General features: G+C 36.7%; 2 protein-coding genes across 3 annotated transcripts in view; one reads left to right on the top strand and one right to left on the bottom strand.

The window, feature by feature from the left end:
- The window catches only part of Hexo1 (beta-hexosaminidase 1), a 34,523-nt gene extending 18,473 nt beyond the window's left edge, over nt 1-16,050 (bottom strand). The window contains exons 1-3 of one of the 2 annotated variants that reach the window (XM_028182158.2): nt 15,912-16,050; nt 7,986-8,048; nt 3,101-3,237 (exon numbers count right to left, since the gene is read on the bottom strand). In XM_028182158.2, the coding sequence (XP_028037959.2) occupies nt 3,101-3,237; nt 7,986-8,041 (193 nt within the window). In that variant the 5' untranslated portion in view covers nt 8,042-8,048; nt 15,912-16,050. Of the gene's footprint in view, nt 1-3,100; nt 3,238-7,985; nt 8,049-11,400; nt 11,536-15,911 lie in introns of those variants that run through there. The other variant, XM_028182157.2, reaches the window with a different exon arrangement.
- TfIIEbeta (transcription factor IIEbeta) lies at nt 15,863-20,148 on the top strand. The gene is made up of 6 exons (XM_028182159.2): nt 15,863-16,003; nt 16,743-16,847; nt 17,670-17,832; nt 18,298-18,407; nt 18,844-19,021; nt 19,696-20,148. The coding sequence occupies exons 1-6, from the start codon at nt 15,942-15,944 to the stop codon at nt 19,954-19,956; spliced, it is 879 nt and encodes a 292-aa protein (XP_028037960.2). The 5' UTR covers nt 15,863-15,941; the 3' UTR covers nt 19,957-20,148.
- Nucleotides 20,149-21,705: the final 1,557 nt, after the last annotated feature.

Raw genomic sequence — 21,705 nt, forward strand, 5'->3', positions numbered from 1 at the left:
AGAAAGATCCTGGAGTGGCGACCACGTACTGGCAAGCGCAGTGTGGGACGGCCACCTACTAGATGGACCGGCGACCTAGTAAAAAGCGCTGGGTCTCGTTGGATGCAGGTGGCAATGGACCGGTCGCACTGGAAATCTATTGGAGAGGCCTATGTTCAGCAGTGGACGGCGATAGGCTGAAATGATGATGATGATGATGATGATGATGATAGTCTTGGCGAAATCTGTGATTATAGATGTATAATAAATAGTCTTTGACAATAGAACCACAATAATGTTCAAACTTATAATTTCAATTAATTATAGTCGAATTTCAACTACTACGGGACCACTAGTTAATAAAAAACCACTAAAACCCGTAACTACAAATTTTCTACAAATTAAATAATAATTGAATTAACGAAGCGCATGCACATTCAGTGAAAGTACATTTGATTTTCCATACCATAGTTCACGGCTGGTACTGTAAACTAGTTTTCAATTCATACGCTTTCAATTTGGTACAGATACATAAGGTTATATGTGCTTTCACTCAAACAACAATTATCAACTTTACGTATATACGAGGAAAAGGTTTTATCTTATTTCTGAAGAGTGTAACAAGTTTGCTCACGTAACTATTTGCTAATGTAAACTATAATCAAACTTAAAGGTATCTTACATAAATATTAATACGTGAAGCAAAAACTTCGTATCCCTTGTACCTAAATGGCGCGGACGAAGGAGTATGAAATTTCCCACACTTATAGAGAGTATAGAGAAGGAGTGCAGAATGTTAATATATTTTTTTAATTAAGGAAAAAAACACATTAAATCGATAAATAAAAATATTACACACACTACCGACTACCATGTATTTGACACACCCACGAAACATAGGTATCTACTATTTGTTTAATGTCAAACTTTTCCTCTTGTTTATCTGTATTAGTCTGTGGTCAAATTGAGAATAGAATAAATATTGTTTGTCTTTATTAATATTTGTCTAAAGTGTGGTCTTGGCAAAATCTGTGATTATAGAAGTATAATGTGGCGAGTGAGCAACTACCAGTACTGTCTCACCGTCATCGACCGCGCTACGCGTTGGCCTGAGGCATACCCGCTACAGAACATCACCGCAGAAACGTGCGCTTCCGCTCTCACCACTAGATGGATATCACGCTTTGGTTGTCCTGAGCACGTCACTACAGACCGTGGAAGGCAATTTGACTCCCAAACCTTCAGGGATTTTGCCGCCCTCATAGGTGCTCGGATCACCTGATATGACGTAAAATCGTATGATTTCGGTGCTGCGTTGAGATGTCCGAGTTGACTTGCTCACTCGCCACAATAATAAATAGTCTTTGACAATAGAATCATAGTAGTGTACAAACTTATAATTTCAATTAATTATTGTCGAATTTCGACTACCGGGGGACCACTAGTCGTTTTAATATGTCGTTGTTTTTGTGAATTTTCATTTTACTCCCACAACTTACATATTTATAAGCTAATATTGACTCGTGCGAGTTAACATCACGCCCCATCATCACAGTACAAAAAAATCGATACGTCTTAACGATTTAGTATGGCTTCGCGACCTAGCCTGTTAACAGACAAAACGAAATTGTGTATTTAATCATAATGTAGTTTAAAAACTAACAAAAATGCTCAAATAGCAAACGTAGCTAACGATTAATGTTATCTCTTTTATCATTCTGATACTAGTCGGGGTATTGAAACAGGCGACGGGGCAACGCTAAGCCGCCTTCCCCCAAAACATGTCTTGTCGGATCCCCTCTCGATGCTTTTAGGCACTTCAAGCAACGGTTATCGTCCTCGTCGAACTCACCGATTATGACGAAGAGTTCGAAGTGCGAATTGGCCCATAGATATAGCCTACTGAGTTCCACGCCGGATCTTCTAAGTCGCGATTCTGATCAGGTGGTAGATTCTGCGAAACACTGCTCAAGCTGGCTCAAACACTCTCAGGTTGAGCCTATAAACTCAGCCACCAGCCCGTGAATAACTGGAATAGCCCCTTAGGCTACCAGTGATTAGGGAAAAAATTAGAGCAGAGTTATAAAATTATTGTTTTGACCCACTGAGTTTCTCGCCGGATCTTCTCAGTGAGTCGCGTTTCCGATCCGGTAATAGATTCTGCGAATCACACCTCTTGCTAGGGCTCGTGTTAGTAATATCGTCAGATGTCTACCTACTAGCCCGGTGACGCTGACATGGACACCATCAGCTTAGGTTGGATTAAAAAAAAAAGAATTGTTTTGTCATCGGGACATAATGCATCTGCAAATTTTCAAGTCAATCGAACGTTTTTCTCTTGTATGTCATGTCAAACAATAGTATTTGCAATTTTAATTTTAAAAATATATATTAAATTAATAAAAAAATTAGTAAATCGGTAGCCAAAGACATTCATTATCTTAACTGTTTTGACTTGGCCTTTTTATTATTATATACTATTACATTCTTGATTAAATTTTATTCAGAAGAAAATCTATACAAGGCATTTCAGTATAAGCACACTAGAGCAAATATACATAGGATGTAGCATTCCAAACTTCGAGGATACTAAAATTCGACCATTCAACTGCCCGGGGCTTTAACAAAGGATGCTTCCAATTTATTTGTCCGTAGATCGAGTAGAGAGAGAGAGAGAGTGAGAGAGAGAGAGAGAGAGTGTGAGAAAGAGAGAGAGAGAGGGAGAATACACTTTATAGCACACCAAAACAAAAAAGTTTTGTAAAGCGATTAAGGTCCGATTTACAGTAGTAGCATCACACACATACAGCAGTAGCTATATTAGTCTTATTTTCTTACCTTTCTATAAATTAAGTTTTTATTTATTTATTGCTTAGGTTGGTGGACGAGCTCACAGCCCACTTGGTGTTAAGTAGTTACTGGAGCGCATAGATATCTACAACGTAAATGCCGCCACTCACCTTGAGATATGAGTTGTAAGGTCTCAGATAGTTCCAACGTGTGTCCCACCCTTCAAGCCGAAACGCATTACTGTTTCACGGCAGAAATAGGCGAGGTGGTGGTACCTAGAACGGCGGTGCATAGTACGTCTGTTTCATCTATCACCTATCTCCGTACTCACCGTAATCGTCACAGAACATCTTGCAGGCTTCCAGACTGAGGACAGGCTCTTTATTCTCGGGCTCGTTCCTGATCTTCGTGCATCTATTGTTTTCGCACGTCCATCTCCACAATGAGTGCTCTTCGGCTGCCGTCGGACTATAAGGGAAAAAAGATCGTGTAAAATCTACGACGTTATTATTGTGATCGGCTACTGGGTCGTTTTCAAATTTGAGGCCAAAAGCGAGTTATTTGATTTAATCCTCATAACCTTAATGTTACCGTAATTATAAGTACAGTAAATTTGATGTCATTTGTTGTCCTATAACTATATATTCGTCAACACTGTTAAATTACGAGTTATACATTAATAAATAATAGTTTAAATAAACTAAAAAACACGTTTTATATAAAATTGAACTAAAAAATAGAATTTTAATAAATTTAAACTGAAAATAGTGTAAAAAAATATATTTTATTGTAAAAAAAGCGTCGGGTGCATGGTGTTATTAGTTATAAATATTTTTCTGACAGATACGAGTAGAAGATTTTTATTTCAATAATATCTTAAAAAGCACTTAAATCGTTACTTTTTTGGCCGCAAAATTGAAAAGGACCCTACTAATAAATTCACTTTAACGAGACATCATTGCCACTGTCAATCGGAGACCCGTACTGTTAAATTACTAACATGATACCATCAAGTACTGAATGTACTTAATGACCGTCTGATGTAGTAGTAAGTGACATGGTCACTACACAAAGGGGTCGCGGGTTCGAATCCCGCCAAGGAAAGATATTTGGATGATAAACATAAATGTCTTTTCCAGGGTTATGGATGTATATTAAATATATGTATGTGTTTAATAAAAATCTTACATTTATATCCGTTATCTGGTACCTGTAACACAAGTTCTTTACGAACTTATCACGGGACCAGTTAACGTGGCGTGATTGTTAGTAAATATTTATTTATTTATTATTTAATGTTCAGTGACCACAGCAAACACACAAACGCTATATAAAACTAAATATTATGACGAAATATCCTGCCAGTACTGGTCAAACGCTGTTTCGCAATCTAAGTCACTTCTAGAGCATTCTAAAGTCCGCTATTTCATACTAGTTACCTATTTATATCACACTAGCTGACCCGGCAGACTTCGTAGTGCCTCAATCGATAAATAAAAGAGCTAAAATTGTTATTTTTATTTAATTCCGAGCATTTTCATATTTATCTATCTTTTAAACTTTCTCTGGACTTTGACAAATAATTCAAGACCAAAATTAGCCAAATCGGTCCAGCCGTTCTCGAGTTTTAGCGAGACTAACGAACAGCAATTCATTTTTATATACTTGGTCTGGCCATTAATACTGTTACAATTAAAAATAAACAAAATATTACATTTGAATTTCGAATCTGTCATTTTTATATGATTGCTCATTGAGTTTTCTCATTTTGGCGCCAATACATTGTACAATATTTTGCGATATTAAAATGGAGTGGGGTGATAAAAAGAACCGAATCGCTGTGATTGCATTACACAAAGTAGGTATGGAGCCTAATGCAATTTTTAAAACTCTCCATACGCTTGGTATTAGTAAAATGTTTGTGTACCGGGCTATTAATAGGTGCAATGAGACCTCCTCTGTTTGTGACAGAAAAAGATCTGGCCGTCCACGTAGTGTTCGTACGAAAAAGGTGGTCAAAGCAGCAAGGGAAAGAATTCGAAGAAATCCTGTCCGAAAGCAAAAGATTTTATCTCGGGAGATGAAGATAGCACCTAGAACCATGTCGCGTATTTTAAAAGATGACTTAGGACTTGCAGCCTATAAAAGACGTACTGGTCATTTCTTAACTGATAATTTAAAAGAGAACAGGGTGGTAAAATCGAAACAACTACTGAAGCGGTACGCAAAGGCAGGTCATAGAAAATTTTTGTTTACAGATGAGAATTTTTTAACAATTTAGCAACATTTTAACAAACAAAATGACCGTATTTATGCTCAAAGCTCTAAGGAAGCTTCCCAATTAGTCGACAGAGTGCAACGTGGGCACTATCCGACTTCAGTGATGGTTTGGTGGGGTATTAGCTATAAAGGAGTGACTGAGCCATACTTTTGTGAAAAAGGTATCAAAACATCGGCACAAGTGTATCAAGATACCATTCTTGAGAAGATAGTGAAGCCCCTTAACAACACCATGTTCAATAATCAAGAATGGTCCTTCCAGCAAGACTCGGCGCCAGGTCACAAAGCTCGGTCTACGCAGTCTTGGTTGGAAACGTTTCGGACTTCATCAGAGCTGAAGACTGGCCGTCGTCTAGTCCCGATCTTAATCCGCTGGATTATGATTTATGGTCAGTTTTGGAGAGTACGGCTTGCTCTAATGCCATGATAATTTGGAGTCCCAAAACAATCCGTACGATTGGCAGTGAGAATGTTTTCCATGGAAATAGTGCATGCTTCTATTGATAACTGGCCTCAACGTTTAAAGGACTGTATTGCAGCCGATGGAGACCACTTCGAATAAGCTTTTTATACTTTAAATTGTTTTATATTTATGTATTAAACTAACACACTGTAAAAGTAATAAATGTTATTTGCAATAGATTTTTTTTTCCGTTCACTCAGTATTTATGGCAAAACTAGGTATAAAGATAGAAAATAGAAGAAGATTAACGGAAATTATAACGGCTTTTTATCGGTCCATATCACTCTTAAAAACGTATTTCGTTTTGTTAAAATTTGTAAATCATTCAAGGATTAGTCGTGTTGTATGAGTATCAATCATTATCCTAGCCTATAGCTGCCCACTGCTAAACGTAGGCCTCTCAAATCCATCTCCAGTGCGACCGGTCCTTCACTACCTGCATCCAGACAAGTAGGTATGAATACCGCAGTACAAATGGGAACGCCAAAGATGCGGCGCATTGCCATTTGCCAGTATTGATATATCTAGATCGGATAAGGCAAAGAACGCTTCTTCATGATACCGAGAGGGTACTGCACAAAAAAGGGAAAAGAAAAAACGAAATTAGACTAGAATTAGAATAATGACATTTGAAAGTTGCAACTGTGAAATTATTTAAAAAAGCTTTGGCATATATAAATTAGGGGTTACAAAGTTGTTACGAACTGTATGTTAGTTTTGGAAAGTACTAAATAGGAACGCTTAAAATGAACCGCAATATGGATGAACGCAGTGGTTCTTGGTAGCATGGATACGCTCACGGCCCACCTGATATTAAATGGCTATTGAAGGCTATAGACATCAACAACGTACACCGCTACCCACCTCGAGAGATAAATTCCAAGTTTTATAGTACACAGCTGCCGGACCCTTCAAGTCGAAACGCATTAATGCGTCGCGGTAGAACCAGACAAGGTGTTGGTACATACTCGTTGCGCGCACACAAAACACCGTACCACCAGTAAAATAAATGGTAGGTATAAGTTAAACATAGGTAGTGTGGAAGTAGTTTTAACTTTTTTTCCTACCTAAGCAGGTAACCGAGAGCATTACCATAGGTATAGGATAGCCAGCGTAACAGAATGAGTAGGTGAGCTAACGGGGCTCTAGCCTGCGGACGTTGCAAACACTAGGAAGAGCAGTGCTTCGCAGAATCAGTAATGCGTTTCGGTATGAAGGGTGGGGTAGCCGTTGTAACTATACTGAGAATTTAGAACTTATATCTCAAGGTGGGTGGCGCATTCACGTTGTAGATGTCTATGGGCTCCAGTAACCACTTAACACCAGGTGGGCTTTAAACTTGTCCAACTATCTAAGCAATAAAAAAAAATCTACCACTGGATCGGAAACGCGACCCACTGAGAAGATCCGGCGAGAAACTCCGTGAGCTGTGCTTATGGATTAATTTACTCGCCGAGCCCTTCGTCGCAATCGACGAGTACGGTGACCGGTGCTTGAGGCACTGATGGTGAATCGGGAGGATCCAAAATGACGTATTTCGGGCGACGTCAACTGTTTACCATGTTTTAACAAATTGCTAGATAAATTTAAACGGTACTCAAAAGAACAGAACGTAACCTGGCTGGTATAAATTGTATTTATTACGCACAAGTACAAATCGAATTCAATCAATACACGATTACTTGATAATAAATTCTGAATGTATTTTTTTTAACATAAGTGAACGGTTTAGTATCAATCAATATTGTTATAAGCGCAAGGTTATTTGTTCATATCTAGTAGTAACATTTTAAATAGGAGTGTTTTACAAAATTTTACTTTAAATGTTATAAGTATCAAAGGTAATGTATATCAAACTGTCATAAAGCATTAAGTTCGTCCGTGTATCTACCTATTTTTGTGTGCAATAAAGCGACAAATTGTGGTGCATGAATCTAAATGTCAGGTTATCAAAACAACAGAAGTAATATTACATGTAGCAGAAATGGAATCCATATAATTAATGATTTGGTGGGAATATAATGTGTATGAAATATTAGAATGTACTTATTACAACAGAGAGAGTTTAGCATCGCCATATTATTATATGTTTTGCAAAATATGAAGTCTTCGGCCACGAGGTTATGGGGGCGTTAGTGGATCGCGGTCAGTCAAAAAGGTATGCAACTCATGGAGTTACTCGTGGCTCTCACAAATTCATTTCCACTATTCCAGTGTTTTCCCAATGTTTTTCTCCCCCACTTTTGGCGCCAAAAATATAAATTACAATAATTTTTTTAAAAATACTAATCGGCGTCAACTAATTAAGTCAAAGTCATAAAAAAAATTGTATAGCTATCACTCCTTGATGCATATGCAAATATTCAAGTTCATAATCTAAAATTTTCTTGAAAATTACATTCAAAAGTTCCCTTAAATACAAACAAACCATGCTACTAAAAGCGTGTCAACAAAATTTTATCAAAATACTCACATCCCGCATCCTATAATTACGAAGACGGTGTAAATACAAATTGCTTGAAGCCACATCTTTTACCTGTTAACAAAAAAAAAAACACATTTGAAAATCAAGTTCTGCTAAGTCCATTTCATTTATTTTTCCTACCTGTGCTGATAGCTTTGAGAGTTTATTTCAGCTTTATCCTAGCGTGTAGATGAGCTCTCGAGACTCAAAGCGGAATTGTTGCTAACACTGGCCCTAGCAAGAGCAGTGAAGTCGTCGTGGCCTAAAGGTTAAGACGTCCGGTGCATTCGTGTTGAGCGATGCACCGGTGTTCGAATCCCAGGCGGGTACCAATTTTTCTTATGAAATATGTACTTAACCAATGTTCACGATTGGCTTCCACAATGAAGGAATAGCATCGTAATTACTGGTTGTAGGAACTCTTGTGAGTCCGCACGGATAGGTACCACCACCCTGCCTATTTCATCCATAAAGCAGTAATGCGTTTCGATGTGAAGGGCGGGGCAGCCGTTGTAACTATATTGAGACCTTAGAACTTATACCTCAAGGTGGGTGGCGCATTTACGTTGTAGATGTCTATGGGCTCCAGTAACCACTTAACACCAGGTGGGCTGTGACCTCGTCCACCCATCTAAGCAATAAAAAAAATTAAAAAAAACATTACCACCGGATCGGAAACGCGACCCACTGAGAAGATTCGACGAGAAACTCAGTGATCATTTACTAAGTTACTCTTGATATTCTCCAGTATTGACTGTAATCATCCACCACTGCTCTTTGCATTTTTTACGGATAATTTATTGTAATTAATAATATTCATCAGTCATGATTCTAATAACTTAAAAAAGAGCCAATAAACATTATTGAATATTATATTAACGCTTCAAAGCAGATACGGTTGCGCCTCGGGCCTCAGTGTTATCTTTCCACATGATGCACCAAAATTAGCTTAGTTTAATATTAATAACATTTACAATGCTGCTAAATTTTCTGTTTTATAAATCTATTATGTAGTATTAGTTCTGAATATATAACAGTACATCTAAACAAGTTTGCGAACAATCAATATGCAAATATCATTATGTCATTCAACTTGAACGCGAACTGGTTTTAGGAAGAACATTTAAGTTCAAAAGACGAATCCTTTTTATTATATTTTATCCGGTAAGATTGTGTGTGTGTGTGTCACAGATGGAGAGAGTGTGCTTAGTGTGAGTTTTTTAACGTTCTCGATAGCGTAAAAGTTAACTCATGTATGCAGTTGGAACTCTTCGATTACGACGAGCGAACTAACCCATAGGCACGCACTACTGAGTTTCTCGCCGGATCTTCTCAGTGGGTCGGGAGTCCAATCCGGTGATAGATTCTGCGAAGCACTGCTCTTGCTAGGGTTAGTCCTAGGATATTCAGGTTGAACCCGTGAGCTCACGTACCCGTCCAAGCGTAGCAGGAATAGCCTCTTAGGTTACCAGAAAATAGGTAGGGTAAAAAAAACACAAAACTAATTCACGAAAAAGTATTCTCTTGTTATTATTCAATAAAGGAACAAGAAAATGTCAAATGTGTGAAGGATATTCTATTTAACAATGGCTAGTTATCAATATTTGTAATTTCAATTGTGTTTTCAATAGCCAAAGCTATGCACATTAATATGGTTTTGCTGAGTGCACATACTATTTAGATTGCAATCCAGATTAGATCTAGGTACTACTTGTACGATTTAGCTAATATGTACTGTAACGATTGTAATTTGTTTTATGCATCAATCAATAAATAAATAAATATATATCGACGCTTGAAAGGCAAACGTGACTAAGCGACAATGCGTGAACTTTACAGTAGACTAATTTAAAGTTGAAATACCTGAAAATTTTAACGAATCCAGCTGTAGTAGAATCTAGTTAGTAGCTGTAGGATTGAAATTATTTTAATAAACCTAGAAATATATTTTTTTTTGCGCATCGAATATGGTTATTGCCTATCATTTATGTATAAAGCAGTTATTGTCGCTTAGTCACTTTTGCCTTTCAAGCGTCGATATAAAATACCATGTTTGTTATTAAATGTGTTATTAATCACAATCTATACTTTTCGTTTCCGAAACTTCAACCTACTTTGAAGGATATCAACTACATCATATTACCATTATTGAATCTAATTAAAATAAATACTGTTTTATTCATGTATGCTCTAATTGTTTTGTTTATTGTTTATAGACGTGGTTGTCATACAATCGTGACAATATTATAGCACGGAAGTTGACTATTTACTATTTAGTCAACCTAAGTTCAGAAATAAACTCTCCACGAGACAGGCAGTGCCTAGTGTGGAGAGTTTTAGCAAACTGTTATGTAGAAATGTTTTCAAGGTTAATAAATACATTATTAATAAACAAATAAAAAATAGGCTATAAAACATTTAAATATGTATTATAATAGTATATATTGTATGAAGTATAATGGTATATAAATCAAATAGTTATACATTTCATATTATATGTAAACGGTATATATTATTATCTGTTTATTGTATGTATATATTTTCTATACCAATGTATTATCTATAGTACACCGCAACATACCTGCTATATTTTTATATTTTCCAGAATTTCTGTAAATTAAACGGTTGTCTGGAAGAGATCGCTTTTAGCGATAAGATAAATGAACGCTCCTAAACTAGACTTCTTTACTATTATCACCGGAAACAAAGTGGGTTTTTTTTTGATAATTTATTTAAAAAAACGAACATGTGAAATAAATAAATTTATTGAACAAGTTGTGTTCTTCTCACGATTTTAGCAACACCTCCGACTTGAGTCCCGAGAGCTCACCTACACGCTAGGGCAACGCTGATATAGTCTCTCAAGGCTATCAGCATAGGTAGGAAAATATAAGAAAAAGAAATCGAAGAAAAAGTGAAACATACATTGCAATTTATGTATATTGTTTATAGATTGTATGAATGATTTTACCCTGTTTTATAACACAAGGTTCGCGAGGCAATGTAACCGCGCTACCGTCAGTACTAGCATTCTAGTTATAAATACGACCTAATGTGTCCAGATGGATACCGGTGTACTGTCGTGAATGTCTATTGGATTCATCTAAAGACATAAAACATATTTTAAAATCATTGAAAGACAGTATTAGTTAAGAATAAAATAAAATAAAATTGGAAAAACGAAGAGTAATAGACGATAAAATTCAAATGACAATCTAGATAAGATTAAGAAGAGATTATCTGTAGAACAAAAAATATGTCAAAACTTTTTGAATTTGGAAATAAACTTAAATTTTAACAAAAAAAAATTGTTTCGTTTTTTTTTTTCGAAACAAGAAAAAGATACTTCGTAAAGTTTTACGTATACAACACAATGTTAAATTATTTATTTATTACGCACAATGAAGTGTTTGAAATTACTCACAGGAGCCTTAAACGCGTCCGTGCCGAGCTGCGAAGGCCGATACAGTGTCGGCCCGATACGAACCAACCATACAGGACAGAATTAATGCTATTTGCCAACAACGAGAGAAACTTGTTTTTGTCAACCACAAACCATACTAACAGCACACCTACTGAGCTAAAAAAAAACTTTAACAAAGTCTGTGCATACTGAATCTTAAATGCCAGATTGGGTGTTTTGAATCAAACTTTCTGCGAATGTTATTAACGGATTAACGGGAAACACGCTACAACTGATAAATGCGGATTTTTTTTATTTTTTTTTATTGCCTTTGTAGGCAGACGAGCATACGGCCCACCTGATGGTAAGTGGTCACCGTCGCTCATGGACGTCAGCAATGCCAGGGGCAGAGCCAAGCCGCTGCCTACCAAAAAGCACATTTTAAATTTACGTATATATTGTACAACTGTAATAACGTTTAATATTCTTTAATAACATTTCACAGATTTAATAAAAAACTGTACCAGCCTAATTTAGCTATAACCGTTTACTGCAGTGTTTTTTTTTTGTATTTAATCTCCTTTGTAATGAAGAAAACAATAATTGCTTTCGTATTGACTGTGAACACCGCAATAATGCATACAGGATTTAAGTCGTTCACCCCCCCTCTAAATAAAGACAAATAAACAAAAAAAAAGTAAGAGTCTGAGTTTCATTTTTACGAGCTGCAGAGCCAAAATCGAACAGTAACTTACTTCTTTTTTTTTTCATTAACAAAAAGGTCATTTACTCTTATTTTGAATTAAAAGGAAAAAGGGCAAAACTGCTACTAAAGTTTTGCGGGTGCGATTCAGACACTGGTCTGATGTCAAGCGGAAAGTTGGCGGAATGTCAAGAAGGTATATGATAATTAATATATCATTAATCGGTACAAACGACAGCGCAATTGTTGACAACATCTTGAAATGAAAAATAACAAGAATTTAAAAGTAATACAATGAAAAATTTAAGTATTTTTTTCATACCTAATCGTTGGTAGCCTCAGGGGCTATTTCAACTTACGCAACTTTTTTTACTGATGGTAGGACCTCTTGTGAGTCCGCACGGGTAGGTACCACCACTCTGCCTATTTCTGCCGTGAAGCAGTAATGCGTTTCGGTTTAAAGGGTGGGGTAGCCGTTGTAACTATACTGAGACCTTAGAACTTATAGCTCAAGGTGGGTAGCGCATTTACGTTGTTTATGGGCTCCAGTAACCACTTAACACTAGGTGAGCTGTGAGCTCGTCTACCCATCTAAACAATAAAATTCAATCAAATCATTGTCCCATCGTCTGGGTCAGGAACATAACTTGCAAACCGTTTCAAAGTGTATCACTGTTGCGAACGGACAACGCTACGACAATCTCCGAAACTCTGTAAGACTCATAGATATATCATATATGGCACATTGGCATATATATATGTAGCGTTGCAATTGAAAATAGTATTAAATGATTACAACTCTTGATTGTGGGAGTACCGGATACATTAACTAATCAGTAAAGAGGTTACGTAGATTATATAAGTATCATCAATGTGTACCTACTGCGAATGAATCAAAAAGCTGGTTGTGGTCTAGTTTTAAATAATGAAATTTAATTTTAATGAAATAATGAAAGTTTGACGACTTTATATCATACATTAAGTATACGTTTTTTAAGTATTTTAAATTAATGAGATAAACGTGGAATTCATCAAGCTTTCTTGTAGTTGGATTATTAGTACGAAATTCACATAAAAAATTCGTAGCTGCCTACGGGATTTGAATACAGACACAGTGGCAACACTGAATACGCGTACACCAGGCGTTTAGACCACGACGACCTTCTCACGGATTTCCTCCCGGATTAGGAGGAGGAATCTCACACCTCCGATCACCCTCTTCAGCCAACTCATACCTTGGGCCAGGAAGGTCAAGTACCTGGGTGTCGCCCTGGATGCATCCATGACATTCCGCCCACATTTAAAATCAGTCCGCGGCCGTGCCGCGTTTATTCTCGGCAAACTCTACCCCATGATTTGTAAACGGAGTAAAATGTCCCTTCGGAACAAGGTGACACTTTGCAAAACTTGCATAAGGAAAGAGCTTTGACCAAGCGAGTGTTTTTTATAAATATCATAACTGCACCTAGCGATAAACTTTTCATTACTTATATTAGCAGCCTTATCAAATATCGCCTCTTTGATTAAGAATTCCAAATTCAAATTTATAAATTCATTAACCGGTACATTTCAGTTTTGAAAACCGTCATTCATTTGTTTTTTCCTCGTTATTTTTTTCTATGACGTCGCTTATTACCGCACAATGGAAAACATGAAATTTCGGGATATTTACGAGTTCTACCGTCGCACCAGTGTTGCAGAAACAGCTCGAAGGATTAATGATGTGTACGGCACTGATGTCGCAAAAGAAACCACGGTACGTTTTTGGTTTCACCGTTTTCGTTCTGGAAATTTCGACCTTCAGAACCAACTCCGGCCAGAGACCAAGGTGGAAAATGAAAAATTAAAGTCTGTTGTGGAAGCGGACCCATCACAATGCCCTTCAGAGATTGCTGCACGCTTCGGGGTAAGTGATAAAACTGTATTAATCCACTTGAAGCAAATCGGGAAAGTAAAAAAACTTGAACGATGGGTAAGTACCTCATGAATTGAGTGAATCGAAGTTGCAAACACGCGTCGACTGCTGTGTTACTTTGCTCAACCGACACAATAATGAAAGGATTTTAACTCGAATCATTACTTGTGATGAAAAGTGGATACTGTACGATAATCAGAAGCGCTCGTCGCAATGGCTGAACCCTGGAGACCCAGCCAAATCCTGCCCTAAACGAAAAATTGACTCATAAAAAGTTACTTGTAAGTATTTGGTGGACTAGGGCCAGTGTCGTTCACTACAGCATTCAAAATCTGGCCAAACGATTACAGATATCTATTGTCAGCAAATGCAAACCATGAAGGAAGAACTAGCTGCTAAGCAACCGAGATTGGTCAATCGCTCTAGGCCACTGCTGCTTCACGACAACGCAAGACCACACACTGCACAACAAACAACCACTAAGTTAGATGAGCTACAATTGGAATGTCTGCGACATCCACCGTACTCCCCGGATTGATTCCGGACTCCAACTGATTACCATTTTGTTCCGGAATTTGAACAACTTCTTACAAGGAAAAAAATTCAACTCCGATGCGGCAGTTCAAACTGCCTTTAAAGAATTTATTGATTCGCGCCCCCATGGTTTTTTTTAGTAAATGGATCAATGAACCACTTATGAGATGGCAAAAGTGCATAGATAACAACGGTGCATACTTTGATTCATTAAAAATATTTTACAAAAAAAATTGACTTTATATTCCTCCCGTACAAAACGCCAATTTAATATCTCAAGCCACTTCGATAAAGCGGCACGACACGAGAACCCTCTCATCGTGGCCGCCGGTAACTACATTCCCGATCCTGCGGACAGAATGGAAAGCAGTCGACGTCGCCCAAAACACGTCATCTCGGATCCTCCCGATCCACTAACGGTGCTTCTAGGTACTTCAAGCACCGGTCACCGTTCTCGTCGAACCCGTCGCTTGCGACGAAGGGCTCGACGAGTAAATTAACTCCCAGACACAGCCCACTGAGTTTCTCGCCGGATCTTCTCAGTGGGTCGCGTTTCCGATCCGGTGGTAGATTCTGCGAAGCACGGCTCTTGCTAGGGTTCGTGTTAGCAACGTCATCAGGTTTGAGCCCCGTGAGCTCACCTACAAAAGTTAGGGTTACGCTGATATAGCCTCTCAAGGCTCTCAGCTTAGGTAGGAAAAAAAAAAAAAAAAAAAAAACTCATATCTGTTAGTTATCTTTAATAAAATGAAATAATAAGGATATCTGAACCTTTACATTGAAGCATTTTCGCGTTATTAACTATTTTTTAGAGCTCAAAGGCTCGGCCCTAAACATAATACAAAAATGTTGCCCATCTCAAGGAAAGTGGGTACATATTGTCGCTTATAAAAATCGGCACAGTCGTGAAATATTATCCTTCAGTCTCATTTGTAAAAGATTTAACATACTTATGTAACTGAAGACAAGACAATACTTCTTCTAGGTATGAGTCAAGGGAATATTACCATTAGTTAATAAGCTAAGAACAATTTACATATAATTCAAGTAAACAGTTTTTGGACACTCAAGTGTTCTATTTTAATGTTAATATTATTTAAACTATAACGTTAAGTCGTTGACCAAACAAGAAATCTAAAAGTTTATGTTGAACTTCATTATTGAAGACTAATTTTTTAGACAACAGACAAACGTACAATTTTGACAGCACGTAAGGTTCCTTTGACTTGCAAAAGTTTAAAATACGTCATTTGTCAAAGATGGTCATATGTCACATGTCAAATTGCTCAAATCGGGTTTTATAGAAACAGGATTTGGAAGTGGAAAATAAACTGCATTACAACAGTAATTAAACAAAATACTAATAAAATTAATACATACTTGTAGTGATTGTGTTTAAAAGACGAAAATATGGACCCGGCGCTCTTACGGGAACGGGAAGCGTTTAAAAAGAAGGCACTTGCGACCCCGAGGTCTGTTACATTATTTTTAACTAAACTGTTCGCTAGTCCACAACAATGATTGGAGACATACTGGCATCCATCGCACACTTTCTCTGTCACTCACGTAGCCCATACAATTACTATCAATTCACTTCCTTGTGGCAATATTCATTACTGAGTCATTATATCAAGTTATGAATGGAAATATGGGTTTCGAAATACTAAATGAGTAGAAATGTGAACAAATCACTTGTGCAGAGAAAAGTAGAAGATTTAAATGTTAATAAGATATATATAATATCTTTCCTACTTTAATAGCAGCCAAAATTCTAGATTAATATGATCGAGGCACAAGGCCCTATTTTTTTAAATATTATATTGATTTGCATGCCCTAGGTAAATTAGAATACAGTGGAAAATGTTGCATTTAATTTAAAGTAATGAAATTTTTGCAAAGATTTCTGATCAAGCTGACAGGCCACATTATGTTAAGTGATTACCTGAGCCCTTAGACATAATGTGAAAGTCAACTACCGTTTTGAAACATTATTTTTATCTAAAGTGAAACTTCATTTTATAATTCATCTATGAAAATGTGTTAGAAATGTTTTGCCATGGAAAAAATTATACAGGTCTATGGTATTTGAATACCAGCATAATCACACTTGATAAAAGTACACTTTACATGAGCTATAGTTCAACCCACCGAAAGGTTACTGTCAAATTAGAACGAAACAAAATTAATAAAGTATTATTCTTTTTTCTTCAGCATTGAAAAAAAGAAAAGGGATGACTCTGAATTCAAAGATGACAGCAAAAAGAAATCGAAATCATCCAGCTCAATCAGCTCTGGACCAAAGCTTGATGCTAGTAAGTAAGTAAAGGCTAGGGCAACATAATTTATAGTTTAAAACATTCTGTTATCAAAATAACTATTGAATTTACATAGTTAATGTGTTCCGCATAAACAAATTTGTACATCATTTACTAAGCTATTTTCATTAATAAACTAGAAATCACATTTAGTTTTATCTTTTGACTAGGTCAAATGACTATGTCAGCAATATATATTCATGACATCAGTACCATTGCTTCCCATAATTTATTATGCTTTATAGGTTATTTTAATCGCCAATTCTATTAAATAATACTAATAAAATTTTTATAGCAATATCAACTTTTGAATAAAAAAATTTAGAAAAGCCTTTGGATTTTTTTTTATGAAAAATAAAAATCACAGGATTTATTTGGAATTCAAAAATTTATATTATGATAGCCTTGATACAGGCTGTATGTAGCGAGCTTTTTATTGTTAGAAAAATAATTTATCATTTAGTGTATTTGCTAAAATCTTATAAAATATATAAAAAAGAATTGATCATATTTAGTGCTACAATGGATAAAATATTGAGATAGAGCATATAGATACCAGTTCTTTCTCTGTTTGATAACTCTCCCTTTTATTTAATTTAGTAGCTATTAAAGAGCTTTTGTGTTATCAGAAAACAGTTCTAGATTTTTTTTTATATCACTAAGTAACTAAACAAAAGGGAAAATTAAATACTAAATTGAATCTAAACCTTGAAGTGTCAATGATTATGGTCGAATTTAGATCAATAAGCAAACGCTAGTAATATTATTTTTTGTTATATTATAATTATTGGTTAAATCTGTAATTCATCATTATCCTTTTCAGTTACAAGACTATGACTGGCAGTTCGTCTTATCGCTTTGGTGTGCTAGCGCGTATTGTACGGCATATGAGAGCAAGGCATCAAGATGGAGATGACCATCCACTGTCATTAGATGAGATTTTAGATGAGACAAATCAATTGGATGTCGGAAATAAAATAAAACAGGTATCTTTTAATAAATATTGAAATAATAAATAAATTACCTCAATAATAATTACAATAACACACACAGTTTCTTATAGCTGATGATAAATGCAATTTTTATTTTATTACTAAGCCTAATGTGCTCACTAACCACCTGGTGTTAAGCAGTTACTGGAGCATATAGACATGAGTTCTAAATCTCACTTTTATATTGCTTATGCTTCAGTAAATAAATAGGCAGTGTGGTTATACCTACCCCTGCATGCTCACAAGACACCCTATTAACACTAACTGTATCTACATAATATATAAAAATAATCATCAGTAATTCACTTTAGGAAAATTATGGCATTAATAACTACTAACTTATTATACTCCAGCACATATTGTACTTACACCCAAATTCATCAAAATGTTTTTATAAATAATGCCCACATTCTATTTTAATTGATTTCTCACATATAACTTGCTGTTAATATTTTCAAGTGGCTACAAACAGAAGCCCTACAGAGCAATCCTAAAATCGAATGCTCTCCGGATGGAAAGTTTAACTTCAAACCGGTTTATAAAATAAAAGATAAAAAATCTTTACTGAGGTACGTATAATATTTTCATTATTTACATAATTCAAATGTAGTAACTAGAAAACGATTTAAAGATTATCACCTGACAAAAATCATATAAATAAAAAGTACTTGTTCAATTTGCATTTCATTTATTGTAGGCAGCGGCTTGGCTCTGCCCCTGGCATTGCTGAAGTCCATGGGCGACGGTAACTACTCACCATCAGGTGGGCCGTATGCCCGTCTGCCTACAAAGGCAATAAAAAAAAATTAAAAAATTGTCTTACTTTTATACACTTTTATTTTAAGCGTGTTGTGTCTGTTTGTTTATATGTAATAAAAATAGAATCTATGAACGTCATTTTGCCCCCGACTTCAAAATGTCCAATCAACTTGAAAATTTACAAACTCATCAGGACCAACCTCTCTAATATTGATGACCAGTAACAACAATAATTTAATTTTATAGGTTACTTAAGCAACAAGACCTCAAAGGCTTGGGAGGTATATTATTGGAAGATGTTCAAGAGTCGCTGCCTCACTGCGAGAGAGCACTGAAACATTTGGCACAAGAGATTTTGTATATAACAAGGCACACTGATAAAAAGAAAATATTATTCTACAATGATAAGACTGCTACATTAGACGTAAGTAGACGTTGTGGTCTAATTATTTGTAGGGAGCACACTGTGAGCCCGCATAATATATACTATCTCATATTCATAAAATATATTAGAGATTGTTCAGATATAGTATTATCTATGGGCTCCTGCCATTTTCTTGGTTTTAAGCCAAAAATTAATTTTAAGTTCAAAAGATAGATAGAAAGATTGTGAAGTCGTTGTGGCCTTACGGATAAGACGTCCGGTGCATTCGTATGTAGCGATCGATGCACCGGTTTTCAAATCCCGCAGGCGGGTACCAATTTTTCTATTGAAATACGTACTCAACAAATGTTCACGATTGACTTCCACGGTGAAGGAATAACATCGTGTAATAAAAATCAAACCCGCAAAATTATAATTTGCGTAATTACTGGTGGTAAGACCTCTTGTGAGTCCGCACGGGTAGGTACCACCGCCCCGCCTATTTCTGCCGTGAAGAAGTAATGCGTTTCGGTTCGAAGGGTGGGGTAGCCGTTGTAACTATACTGAGATCTTAGAACTTATATCTCGAGGTGGGTGGCGCATTTACGTTGTAGATGTCTATGGGGTCCAGTAACCACTTAACACCAGGTGGGCTGTGAGCTCGTCCACTCATCTAAGCAATAAAAAATAAAAAAAAAGATAAAATCAAACCATTAATCTCTTGCAAAATTCAGGTAGATGACGAATTCGTGAAATTATGGCGTGCAACAGCGGTGGACGCGATGGACGACGCGAAGATCGAGGAGTACCTCGAGAAGCAAGGGATCAAATCCATGCAGGATCACGGGCCAAAGAAGATGCTTGCTCCCAAAAGGAAGAAGGCCAAGCAGAAGCGTAGACAGTTCAAGAAACCAAGAGACAATGAACATTTGGCCCACGTACTGGAGACGTACGAGGATAACACGCTGACTCAGCAAGGAGTTTCCATTAAATAAACTGTGATTAATTTGTATATTTTCTCATTAGTTGCAAGGCAAACGATTGTGATTGAAAAAAATGTGGAATATTTGAGTTTTTACCATTTTTCTTTATGCGAATACCTTACTTAGCTCTTGTCACAAACGAAAATTTAATTAAGAATAGACAATAAAATTGAAAACATTCATTTCTTTCAGCGAACTCTCTAATTCCAATTTTAAATTCAAAACGGATCGACGACAAGCTTCCCGCGCAAAACTTACTCAAATATTTATAAATGTAACACTTTTGTACGTAATTGTCACTAGTAGACGAGCTGACTGACGGACGAGTTCTCATCGGATGTTAATTGGTCGCAGGAGCCATAGACATCAACAACGTAAATTCCGCCGCCCATCTTGAGATATGGGTTCCAAGTCTGTTTTTACAGGACAACAGCTGTCCCACCCTTCAATGCGGGATCACAAGACACCCTACCAGGTTTCTGGTTTTATTTGTTTTTTAGGGCGTGATAACACCTTACTGTAAGTAGGACCTCTTGTGAGTCCGCACGGGTAGGTACCACCACCTTGCCTATTTCTGCCGTGAACCCGTAATGCGTTTCGGTTTGAAGGGTGGGGCAGCCGTTGTAACTCTTCTTGAGACCTTAGAACTTATATCCCAAGGTGGGTGGCGCGTTTACGTTGTAGATGTTCATGGGCTCCAGTAAGCAATTAACACCAGGTGGGCGGTGAGATCGTCTAACCATCTAAGCAGCTTAAAAAAAAAAGACCTCTTGTGAGTCCGCACGGGTAGGTACCACCACCCTGCCTACTTCTACGGTGAAGCAGTATGCGTTTCGGTTCGAAGGGTGGAGCAGCCGTTATAAAAACTGAGATTTAGACCTCATGTGTTACGCCGTTGATGTCTATGGGCTCCGGTAACCACTTAACACCAGGTGGGCTGAGCTTGTCCAACCAGCTATGCATTAAAAAAGTCTCCTTGCTAATTCTTAAGTTTCAGTAGCTTTATCCTTGACATGGCACACGTCGCGACCTTATCGCTCATTTAGAATCTGTATTACCAGCGATCGTGGTGTGTGTAGTGACTTTATCTTGACATGAAGCGTATAAATTAGATTCACTTTAAAGATGCTTATATGGACTCATGGGTTTTATCATCGTTGAATATTATTTTTCTTGGGATCCCGACCACCATTAACAATATTATGAAACCCATCCTAAATTGAACCTTAAAGCCAATAACCATAAAGCTGAGATCTTCGATATCTGAAGTCTCTAATGTTGGGGCATTATTATGGTATACAATTATAGGTAAGACATGTTACAGAGATGAGATTCCCTCTATCTTGCATCGCTGTCGCGAATGAAAATTACACTCTGTTTTGACCTCTGCGTTATTGAGGGTTGGTCATAAAAAATGCAAGTTTTAGTTACATCTATACATATAAATAAAATTGGAGTGTTTGTTTGTAATATTGAAATGACCGCTTTTTACTACATGCATATATAAATATATATACGGTACGTACACCAAAATAACACTTTTTACAATTTTTGTCTGTCTGTCTCTCTGTTTGTTCCGGCTAATCTCTGGAACGGCTGGACCGATTTTGGCGGGACTTACATTGATGGGTAGCTGATGATATAAGGAGTAACTTAGGCTACTTTTTTTAGACTAGCTTTGCCCCGCGGCGTCACCCGCGTTACGACAATAATCGCGTGTAACATCGCGGGACTCCGCTAGTTAACACTACAAAAAAAAAC

The sequence above is a fragment of the Bombyx mandarina genome, chromosome 12, assembly GCF_030267445.1.
Source record: "Bombyx mandarina strain Sakado chromosome 12, ASM3026744v2".
In the NCBI taxonomy this organism is placed as follows: Eukaryota; Metazoa; Arthropoda; class Insecta; order Lepidoptera; family Bombycidae; genus Bombyx; species Bombyx mandarina.

What these genes read in the sequence shown, in the direction of transcription:
- TfIIEbeta (XM_028182159.2), top strand. Translation starts at nt 15,942, where the DNA reads ATGGACCCGGCGCTCTTACGGGAACGGGAAGCGTTTAAAAAGAAGGCA. An exon ending in CCAAAGCTTGATGCTAGTAA is followed by an intron (nt 16,848 to 17,669) that starts GTAAGTAAAGGC and finishes TATCCTTTTCAG; the next exon opens with TTACAAGACTATGACTGGCA. An exon ending in GATAAAAAATCTTTACTGAG is followed by an intron (nt 18,408 to 18,843) that starts GTACGTATAATA and finishes TTAATTTTATAG; the next exon opens with GTTACTTAAGCAACAAGACC.